Here is an 11,435-nt window from a genome sequence, read left to right on the forward strand (position 1 = left end):
ACTTAAACTGTGGTAATAAAGTATTCACAGGAATACAGTGCAGTTGACACACACACACACACACACACACACACACACACACACACACACAGATAAAGCCTACCGAGAAAAGTTGCAATGTAGTAGTAAAGCTCGTCTCTCTCTTTAGTGCTGTAGAACTTCAGGTATATATCCGAGCGCAGATCATCCTCTGTGCAAAACACCTCGAGGCCCTGAACACACACACACACACACACGGTAAATAACAGACACACAACTGAAGAACGGATGACAGAATGAAGAACACCCCTCACCAAAGGCCTCAGTCCGTGTCTGCGTTTGTAGATGCGTCTCACACTGTGTAACTCGATCTGAACCACTGAATCCTTTCTCAAACACACACACACAAACACGTAAGAACCGCAGAGAAGGAACTGTAAAGATGTAACTGTCTTAAACATTTGCCAAATTTGAATTATAGTCTTATTCTAAAGGCAATACGTGTGTTAGAGGATAACAGTGCTGTATTGTCTCCTGTGTCCACAAGAGGGCGCAATAAGCAAATATAAACCAAATCAAGCATCACATCTTTTATTGACATCAAATGACATTCAGTTTAAAGAGCATTAACGTGTGAAACAAGTGTAAAATCTAATTTCCTTAATGTGCATGCAAGGAAAATTAGGTTATAAACCTGTGTTGGTGCATCAGTGTAACCTGAGAAAACACACTTCACCACATGAACACACACCAGCGAACTGGCCTTCCCATCACACAGAGGCTCAGAGCGAGGACACTCACCGGATAGCCGTTCAGCGGCTGGAAGTAAAGATTGCGATCGCTGATGCAGACGTGACCGGCGTTCGTCACCAGAGGAGAAACCGTTTCCGCCACACACTCCATGTGCGGGCGCTCGGCCACGTCCCGGAAACTGCAGAGAGATAACGCAGACATTTCAAGAGTCGAGATCGCGATATATCGGCCATCATATCGGTATCGGCCGATAAGTGTTCCTTTTTAATGTTACCGATATCGGCCGATTAGAACATTTGTCCGTTATATTAAAGCTGATAATAGTGTATTATTTCCTTCAGCTGAGACGCTTCAGATGCGACTGTTCAACATGAGGGTTTGAGTTGCTTGAAATATGATTGGAATCACTTCAAAAAAGGAAAATACAGTAAAGTGCTGTGGTCATATCGGCTACATAAAACTATAATGAGAACATTATAATTGTGTGTTTGGGACGTGGCTTTTAATGGTGAGACTTTTGTTTTTGTAATCAGGCTCTCAAAAATTATATAAAAATTTGGATTTAGATTTATCGGCCAATATATCGGTTATCGGCTTTCAAATATAACGAATTATCGGTTATCGGTATCGGCCAAAATGTTCATATCGGTGCATTTCTACAAGCATTATATTCACAACTGCAAACAATCTGAATACTGTAACCTGTTGATATTGTAAATACATTCACTATTATTTCTACTTTGAGATCATCAACAACTGGAGGAATGAATATTCTCACCTGTTCTTATCAAAACACGTTCTTGCCAACCGGGACTGCAATATAGCTGCAATCTTCAGCAGAAACACACACAGATCACACACAGATCACACACAGATCACACACAGATCCTCAAAAAAGGAAGCACATAAGTACGTATGGAAATGTATTTGATTGTACTGACCATTGCCGTCTGATCACCCAGTTTTTCCAGACACGACGCTCTGTGCAACTGTAAAAACAGCAGAGTTATTACAACTTTACTGTATGAGGATAGACATGAAAATCACTCTCCATAATAAAATGGTTGTAATTCAAGAATGCTTTGGATTTAGACCCAAGTCTTGTTTTAAAGAAGACACTCAGTAGATTATTGCTGAGTGAAAAATACATTTTTTATTTTATATAAAATAAATATTTTACTAAATAATTTTTACTCTAATGTTACCATAAAATCAAAGCCATATGTCTAACCAAGCTGTGTGCCAAATTTGAAGTTGATATCACAAAAATTGAAGTTCCTATGAGATTGTGTTTGTGCGCAGTACCAAACACATCCACCGGGGGACACACACTTTCCATTTAATTTTGTTTTATGCACTTTCCAGTAACAAATTAACACATTTCTGTCCACATATCTCTTCTATGAATAAATAGTCACATAATATGGAACCTTGAGACTCAGACCTTTCCGACGATATGCGTTTTGTCAAGATTAGAAAAGGGTTTTGATTATAAAGTAGTTCAAATAAAAGTTGTAATATGAAACCTGGCGACGCCCACTAGGGGAGGAGCCAGATACAATAATTTAAAGTCCCATTTCCATGGTAACGCAATGTCCAATTTCAAAATGGTTTTCACAGGATGAATTTTGAGTTCGTAGGCTTTCAAATGATACCTCATTTATGATGATTATTAAAATATGTGATACAAAAAACAGCAATAAAAAAATAAAAAAAGAGCGGGAAGATGAAAGTACCAGAGAAAATTCACAAATCTCAAGAGAAAGAGAAAGAGAAAGGCAAACCTGTAACAACATCTGAACAACATCCTCCGTTTTGCTGTTCGCCTCCAACTGGAACATGACCTTTCTCTCTCCCTGACGAGCAACAATTAATCAAACAATACATCAGAATAACGATAATATTCCCTACAGTTTATGAAATGTGCCAAAACTGAAAACAAACTCGTTTCTTACACACTTTACATCTTTCTCAGACAAAAAGAATGAACTCACCCTTTCGTATTTATACGGAGCAACCGCATTTTCTTCTTTAATTAGATAAATCTGACAAAAAAGGGTTGAATATTGAAACTTTTGCAGATATTAAACAGCGAAGTGAAACTGAGACTCACTCACCTGCTTGGTTTCTATAAGAATACAGGCAGGTTTACTTCTGCAAACACATTAAAAAAGAAATAAAAAGAACGATGAAAGTCTGCAAAACTCACAACAACAACAGAAAAGCTCGAGTCGTTCTCAGTCTCACTCTATAAACGGGTTGAGTGCCGACTCCTCCAGCGCCGCGATTCCTTCGCAGTCTTTCAGGGGAATCTGCAGGAAAGACGTTTTTTATTGTAGAAAATGAAATCATAACAGCGAAACGTGGAGATAATATGAATATTTACCTTTATGATAGGCTCCTTCGCATCATCGGGTTCAAAGATCACCGATTTAGAGCAGATTTTTAATGAGCCGCTGGTTCGTCTGTGTGTTGAAACAAACAGAGATTTAAAAAACATTCACGAAATGTCCTGAGATTAGCGTGTTGAATATCATAGAAGAAGTTAGTTTTAATAGTAGGAGAAAACACAAAAACATGTTTACATTCATACTACACACATTTATACTATATAGAACATACTTTTTTAACAGTCACAAAGTAAGTTTCATATCAAATGTAATAGAGGTGCACCGATATGAACATTTTGGCCGATACCGATAACTGATAATTCTTTATATTTGAAACTGATATACTGGCCGATAAATCTAAATCTAAATTTTTAATAGATTTACAAAATAGTGTTAAACACCTTTTAAAAGAAGCGTGACATTTCGAATAAAGGTTGTATCAATTATATCGTTACACCAGTAGGTGGCGACAAGAGACTGTTAAAATATGTGTTTGTCATTGAATCATTCATTCAAGAGATTCGTTCAAAAACGCTGATTCATCCAGTAATGAAACGAGTGAAGTCTTTATGAGTGAGTCATTGAATCATTCATTCAAGAGATTCGTTCAAAAACGCTGATTCTTCCAGTAATAAAACGAGTGAAGTCTTTATGAGTGAGTCATTGAATCATTCATTCAAGAGATTTGTTCAAAAAACGCTGATTCATCCAGTAATGAAACGAGTGAAGTCTTTATGAGTGAGTCATTGAATCATTCATTCAAGAGATTAGTTCAAAAACGCTGATTCACCCAGTAATGAAACGAGTGAAGTCTTTATGAGTGAGTCATTGAATCATTCATTCAAGAGATTTGTTCAAAAACGCTGATTCACCCAGCAATGAAACGAGTGAAGTCTTTATGAGTGAGTCATTGAATCATTCATTCAAGAGATTCGTTCAAAAACGCTGATTCATCCAGTAATGAAACGAGTGAAGTCTTTATGAGTGAGTCATTGAATCATTCATTCAAGAGATTCGTTCAAAAACGCTGATTCACCCAGTAATGAAACGAGTGAAGTCTTTATGAGTGAGTCATTATATCATTCATTCAAGAGATTCGTTCAAAAACGCTGATTCACCCAGTAATGAAACGAGTGAAGTCTTTATGAGTGAGTCATTGAATCATTCATTCAAGAGATTCGTTCAAAAACGCTGATTCACCCAGTAATGAAACGAGTGAAGTCTTTATGAGTGAGTCATTAAATCATTCACTCAAGAGATTCATTCAGAAACGCTGATTCATCCAGTAATGAAACGAGTGAAGTCTTTATGAGTGAGTCATTAAATCATTCACTCAAGAGATTCATTCAGAAACGCTGATTCATCCAGTAATGAAACGAGTGAAGTCTTTATGAGTGAGTCATTAAATCATTCACTCAAGAGATTCATTCAGAAACAATGATTCACCCAGTAATGAAACGAGTGAAGTCTTTATGAGTGAGTCATTGAATCATTCATTCAAGAGATTCGTTCAAAAACGCTGATTCACCCAGTAATGAAACGAGTGAAGTCTTTATGAGTGAGTCATTGAATCATTCATTCAAGAGATTCGTTCAAATACGCTGATTCATCCAGTAATGAAACGAGTGAAGTCTTTATGAGTGAGTCATTGAATCATTCATTCAAGAGATTCGTTCAAATACGCTGATTCATCCAGTAATGAAACGAGTGAAGTCTTTATGAGTGAGTCATTGAATCATTCATTCAAGAGATTCGTTCAAAAACGCTGATTCATCCAGTAATGAAACGAGTGAAGTCTTTATGAGTGAGTCATTGAATCATTCATTCAAGAGATTCGTTCAAAAACGCTGATTCATCCAGTAATGAAACGAGTGAAGTCTTTATGAGTGAGTCATTGAATCATTCATTCAAGAGATTCGTTCAAAAACGCTGATTCACCCAGTAATGAAACGAGTGAAGTCTTTATGAGTGAGTCATTAAATAATTCATTCAAGAGATTCGTTCAAAAACGCTGATTCACCCAGTAATGAAACGAGTGAAGTCTTTATGAGTGAGTCATTGAATAATTCATTCAAGAGATTCGTTCAAAAACGCTGATTCTTCCAGTAATAAAACGAGTGAAGTCTTTATGAGTGAGTCATTGAATCATTCATTCAAGAGATTTGTTCAAAAAACGCTGATTCATCCAGTAATGAAACGAGTGAAGTCTTTATGAGTGAGTCATTGAATCATTCATTCAAGAGATTCATTCAGAAATGCTGATTCATCCAGTAATGAAACGAGTGAAGTCTTTATGAGTGAGTCATTGAATCATTCATTCAAGAGATTCATTCAGAAATGCTGATTCATCCAGTAATGAAACGAGTGAAGTCTTTATGAGTGAGTCATTAAATAATTCATTCAAGAGATTCGTTCAAAAACGCTGACTCACCCAGTAATGAAACGAGTGAAGTCTTTATGAGTGAGTCATTGAATAATTCATTCAAGAGATTCGTTCAAAAACGCTGACTCACCCAGTAATAAAACGAGTGAAGTCTTTATGAGTGAGTCATTGAATCATTCATTCAAGAGATTTGTTCAAAAAACGCTGATTCATCCAGTAATGAAACGAGTGAAGTCTTTATGAGTGAGTCATTGAATCATTCATTCAAGAGATTCGTTCAAAAACGCTGATTCACCCAGTAATGAAACGAGTGAAGTCTTTATGAGTGAGTCATTGAATCATTCATTCAAGAGATTTGTTCAAAAACGCTGATTCACCCAGTAATGAAACGAGTGAAGTCTTTATGAGTGAGTCATTGAATCATTCATTCAAGAGATTCGTTCAAAAACGCTGATTCACCCAGTAATGAAACGAGTGAAGTCTTTATGAGTGAGTCATTGAATCATTCATTCAAGAGATTCGTTCAAAAACGCTGATTCACCCAGTAATGAAACGAGTGAAGTCTTTATGAGTGAGTCATTGAATCATTCATTCAAGAGATTCGTTCAAAAACGCTAATTCACCCAGTAATGAAACGAGTGAAGTCTTTATGAGTGAGTCATTGAATCATTCATTCAAGAGATTCGTTCAAAAACGCTGATTCATCCAGTAATGAAACGAGTGAAGTCTTTATGATTGAGTCATTGAATCATTCATTCAAGAGATTCGTTCAAAAACGCTGATTCATCCAGTAATGAAACGAGTGAAGTCTTTATGAGTGAGTCATTGAATCATTCATTCAAGAGATTCGTTCAAAAACGCTGATTCTTCCAGTAATAAAACGAGTGAAGTCTTTATGAGTGAGTCATTGAATCATTCATTCAAGAGATTTGTTCAAAAAACGCTGATTCATCCAGTAATGAAACGAGTGAAGTCTTTATGAGTGAGTCATTGAATCATTCATTCAAGAGATTAGTTCAAAAACGCTGATTCACCCAGTAATGAAACGAGTGAAGTCTTTATGAGTGAGTCATTGAATCATTCATTCAAGAGATTTGTTCAAAAACGCTGATTCACCCAGTAATGAAACGAGTGAAGTCTTTATGAGTGAGTCATTGAATCATTCATTCAAGAGATTCGTTCAAAAACGCTGATTCATCCAGTAATGAAACGAGTGAAGTCTTTATGATTGAGTCATTGAATCATTCATTCAAGAGATTCGTTCAAAAACGCTGATTCATCCAGTAATGAAACGAGTGAAGTCTTTATGAGTGAGTCATTAAATCATTCACTCAAGAGATTCATTCAGAAACGCTGATTCATCCAGTAATGAAACGAGTGAAGTCTTTATGAGTGAGTCATTAAATCATTCACTCAAGAGATTCATTCAGAAACAATGATTCACCCAGTAATGAAACGAGTGAAGTCTTTATGAGTGAGTCATTGAATCATTCATTCAAGAGATTCGTTCAAAAACGCTGATTCACCCAGTAATGAAACGAGTGAAGTCTTTATGAGTGAGTCATTGAATCATTCATTCATAAGATTCGTTCAAATACGCTGATTCATCCAGTAATGAAACGAGTGAAGTCTTTATGAGTGAGTCATTGAATCATTCATTCAAGAGATTCGTTCAAAAACGCTGATTCACCCAGTAATGAAACGAGTGAAGTCTTTATGAGTGAGTCATTGAATCATTCATTCAAGAGATTCGTTCAAAAACGCTGATTCATCCAGTAATGAAACGAGTGAAGTCTTTATGAGTGAGTCATTGAATCATTCATTCAAGAGATTCGTTCAAAAACGCTGATTCACCCAGTAATGAAACGAGTGAAGTCTTTATGAGTGAGTCATTAAATAATTCATTCAAGAGATTCGTTCAAAAACGCTGATTCACCCAGTAATGAAACGAGTGAAGTCTTTATGAGTGAGTCATTGAATAATTCATTCAAGAGATTCGTTCAAAAACGCTGATTCTTCCAGTAATAAAACGAGTGAAGTCTTTATGAGTGAGTCATTGAATCATTCATTCAAGAGATTTGTTCAAAAAACGCTGATTCATCCAGTAATGAAACGAGTGAAGTCTTTATGAGTGAGTCATTGAATCATTCATTCAAGAGATTCATTCAGAAATGCTGATTCATCCAGTAATGAAACGAGTGAAGTCTTTATGATTGAGTCATTGAATCATTCATTCAAGAGATTCGTTCAAAAACGCTGATTCATCCAGTAATGAAACGAGTGAAGTCTTTATGAGTGAGTCATTGAATCATTCATTCAAGAGATTCGTTCAAAAACGCTGATTCTTCCAGTAATAAAACGAGTGAAGTCTTTATGAGTGAGTCATTGAATCATTCATTCAAGAGATTTGTTCAAAAAACGCTGATTCATCCAGTAATGAAACGAGTGAAGTCTTTATGAGTGAGTCATTGAATCATTCATTCAAGAGATTAGTTCAAAAACGCTGATTCACCCAGTAATGAAACGAGTGAAGTCTTTATGAGTGAGTCATTGAATCATTCATTCAAGAGATTTGTTCAAAAACGCTGATTCACCCAGTAATGAAACGAGTGAAGTCTTTATGAGTGAGTCATTGAATCATTCATTCAAGAGATTCGTTCAAAAACGCTGATTCATCCAGTAATGAAACGAGTGAAGTCTTTATGATTGAGTCATTGAATCATTCATTCAAGAGATTCGTTCAAAAACGCTGATTCATCCAGTAATGAAACGAGTGAAGTCTTTATGAGTGAGTCATTGAATCATTCATTAAAGAGATTCGTTCAAAAACGCTGATTCACCCAGTAATGAAACGAGTGAAGTCTTTATGAGTGAGTCATTATATCATTCATTCAAGAGATTCGTTCAAAAACGCTGATTCACCCAGTAATGAAACGAGTGAAGTCTTTATGAGTGAGTCATTGAATCATTCATTCAAGAGATTCGTTCAAAAACGCTGATTCACCCAGTAATGAAACGAGTGAAGTCTTTATGAGTGAGTCATTAAATCATTCACTCAAGAGATTCATTCAGAAACGCTGATTCATCCAGTAATGAAACGAGTGAAGTCTTTATGAGTGAGTCATTAAATCATTCACTCAAGAGATTCATTCAGAAACGCTGATTCATCCAGTAATGAAACGAGTGAAGTCTTTATGAGTGAGTCATTAAATCATTCACTCAAGAGATTCATTCAGAAACAATGATTCACCCAGTAATGAAACGAGTGAAGTCTTTATGAGTGAGTCATTGAATCATTCATTCAAGAGATTCGTTCAAAAACGCTGATTCACCCAGTAATGAAACGAGTGAAGTCTTTATGAGTGAGTCATTGAATCATTCATTCAAGAGATTCGTTCAAATACGCTGATTCATCCAGTAATGAAACGAGTGAAGTCTTTATGAGTGAGTCATTGAATCATTCATTCAAGAGATTCGTTCAAAAACGCTGATTCATCCAGTAATGAAACGAGTGAAGTCTTTATGAGTGAGTCATTGAATCATTCATTCAAGAGATTCGTTCAAAAACGCTGATTCATCCAGTAATGAAACGAGTGAAGTCTTTATGAGTGAGTCATTGAATCATTCATTCAAGAGATTCGTTCAAAAACGCTGATTCACCCAGTAATGAAACGAGTGAAGTCTTTATGAGTGAGTCATTAAATAATTCATTCAAGAGATTCGTTCAAAAACGCTGATTCACCCAGTAATGAAACGAGTGAAGTCTTTATGAGTGAGTCATTGAATAATTCATTCAAGAGATTCGTTCAAAAACGCTGATTCATCCAGTAATGAAACGAGTGAAGTCTTTATGAGTGAGTCATTGAATCATTCATTCAAGAGATTCATTCAGAAACGCTGATTCATCCAGTAATGAAACGAGTGAAGTCTTTATGAGTGAGTCATTGAATCATTCATTCAAGAGATTTGTTCAAAAAACGCTGATTCACCCAGTAATGAAACGAGTGAAGTCCCAAATCGCCAGGACATTTGAATCCTGGAGAACAGTAAATCAATCAAAAATCAATCAAGAGACAAGTCAACAAGTCGATTCCTGTTTTACAGTCTGACACAACAAGTGCTATCAAGGAACTGACTCTTTTGGAGACTCTTTCAGTGTCATATTTCACTTATAAACGATCGAGTTGGGTTCTCAGTCAGTGCTCTCACCTGTTCGCCTCTGGACTGCTGTTGCTCAGATTATAAGCAGTGTGCTGTTCAAAATAATGTTCCTCCAAATCCAGCAACAACAGCGAGAATCTGCACAGAAACATGAGAAAATCACAAGTGATTGACAAGAGAGGAAACAAAGATGTTGGGAACCTTGCAAATTAAATGAATATTAATTACACAGACAGTACAATACACAGTCTTTCTTTTCTGATAAAAACACCATAGGGAAACTGATTTTTAACGATAACATATACATTGCTCCTGTTGAAGCCGTCAGGCCTCATTATTTCAACTTATTTTTTTAAATAATTGTGATTAATGGAGGATTTCATTATGAAGAACTACATTACCCATAATGCTGTAGAGAAAGTCCCACCAATCAAAGAGCCTTGCGCTCTCTAAATACTTGAATATGTGAATATATATGCACGTTTTTACAATAAACTTACAATATATTGTTTATATAGGCTATATATATATATATAACCAACTTTTTTTTATTTCTCCATGTTACGCTGTTCGCAATGCTTCATGGGATTGTAGTTCTTTCCCTCACTAAAGCCGTTAAGTTTACAGTCTTGTGCTTTTGCATTTTTGTCCGATTTTCAAAATGTTTATGCTTCAAATCAATGTTTTTAATGTTATGATTCAGAAAATTCCCAGTTTACAAGCTGTAATTACGAGTTCCACAATGAATCTCTTAACACCTTGTTTTAAATAGTGATGAGCACTATAAATTATTTAATAATAAACACTGCAACATCAAAAAAAGGGTCCATTTTGATTTCATGGTGACTTTAATGAAAGCAGTTATAGGCACCTGACGAAAAGTAAACAAATGAATAATTACTGAGACAGAGGTCATGTGACATCGACAGACTTCAACAGTTGACATTCATATTTTTCAAAACTGCTTTTCTCTCAGAAAATTGAGTTTACCACTAAATTAAGGTTAAAACAAAGATGTTTTCTACTCAGCTAACATCTAAACACAAAGCGATTCTTAACTTTACTGCTACAAGTAAACAAATAAACTGGACACCTCTCTCTCTCTAGGAAAGTGTTAATAAATGTCCAAATGAAGTATTCACTTCAAGAAACGCATAACTATGCTAGGATCATAAGTGCTGCGTGTTTCGTCCGTTTGCTGGCCTGTTTATGAGGCGAATGACCCGCGAGCTCGAGTGACACGACAGGCCAGAAGTCAGAGAGTTCCACTGCGCGGACCTGAGGGAAAGCAGGCTGCGGGAATAAACACGTCAGGTGAAGAGTGACAGTACCTTTCTTTAGCGCGATCCTTCTTCGTGATGAAAGCCATGAGGGATCCGGGAATGTAAACACGGAAATGCTCGGAAACAGAGGAAGAACCACGTGATCGATGGACATATCTCTGTCACGCTGCCGTGGAGAATTAACAATAACAATCAACGATGTTTTTTTTTTAATTATTATTATTTTAAAAAATCTGTGTTCAACCGTTCATAACTTCATACAGTAAAGGATCTAAAATAGATTTTCTGTTTAAAAATAATAATAATTCCGCTCCTTGATCATGATTGGTTAAGCCGCTGTAAAACACTCACGTGACCACCTCTGCCTGTGTGATTTATTAATTCATGAAAACTTTTTATAAAAATAAATAAGTCCCGTTAACCCTTTGTTTACGGTGATTTCAGAGATTGTCACGGAAAACCCCGGCGATCTTCTTACCGCTTTAG

The 11,435-nt window shown here is 36.1% G+C and overlaps 1 protein-coding gene across 1 annotated transcript in view; it reads right to left on the bottom strand.

Moving 5' to 3' along the window:
• Window positions 1-11,143, bottom strand: part of nsmaf (neutral sphingomyelinase (N-SMase) activation associated factor) — a 40,957-nt gene extending 29,814 nt beyond the window's left edge. The window contains exons 1-12 of the mRNA XM_056272332.1: window positions 10,998-11,143; window positions 9,715-9,804; window positions 3,119-3,197; window positions 2,980-3,044; window positions 2,850-2,886; window positions 2,727-2,777; window positions 2,517-2,588; window positions 1,674-1,721; window positions 1,511-1,563; window positions 781-910; window positions 294-365; window positions 104-212 (exon numbers count right to left, since the gene is read on the bottom strand). Coding sequence (XP_056128307.1) covers window positions 104-212; window positions 294-365; window positions 781-910; window positions 1,511-1,563; window positions 1,674-1,721; window positions 2,517-2,588; window positions 2,727-2,777; window positions 2,850-2,886; window positions 2,980-3,044; window positions 3,119-3,197; window positions 9,715-9,804; window positions 10,998-11,035 — 844 coding nt within the window. The 5' untranslated portion in view covers window positions 11,036-11,143. The remainder of the gene's footprint in view (window positions 1-103; window positions 213-293; window positions 366-780; window positions 911-1,510; window positions 1,564-1,673; window positions 1,722-2,516; window positions 2,589-2,726; window positions 2,778-2,849; window positions 2,887-2,979; window positions 3,045-3,118; window positions 3,198-9,714; window positions 9,805-10,997) is intronic.
• Between the last annotated feature and the right edge of the window lie 292 nt (window positions 11,144-11,435).

Source organism: Rhinichthys klamathensis, unplaced genomic scaffold (assembly GCF_029890125.1).
Source record: "Rhinichthys klamathensis goyatoka isolate OS25496 unplaced genomic scaffold, OSU_Roscu_1.1 h1tg000334l_1, whole genome shotgun sequence".
Classification (NCBI taxonomy): domain Eukaryota; kingdom Metazoa; phylum Chordata; class Actinopteri; order Cypriniformes; family Leuciscidae; genus Rhinichthys; species Rhinichthys klamathensis.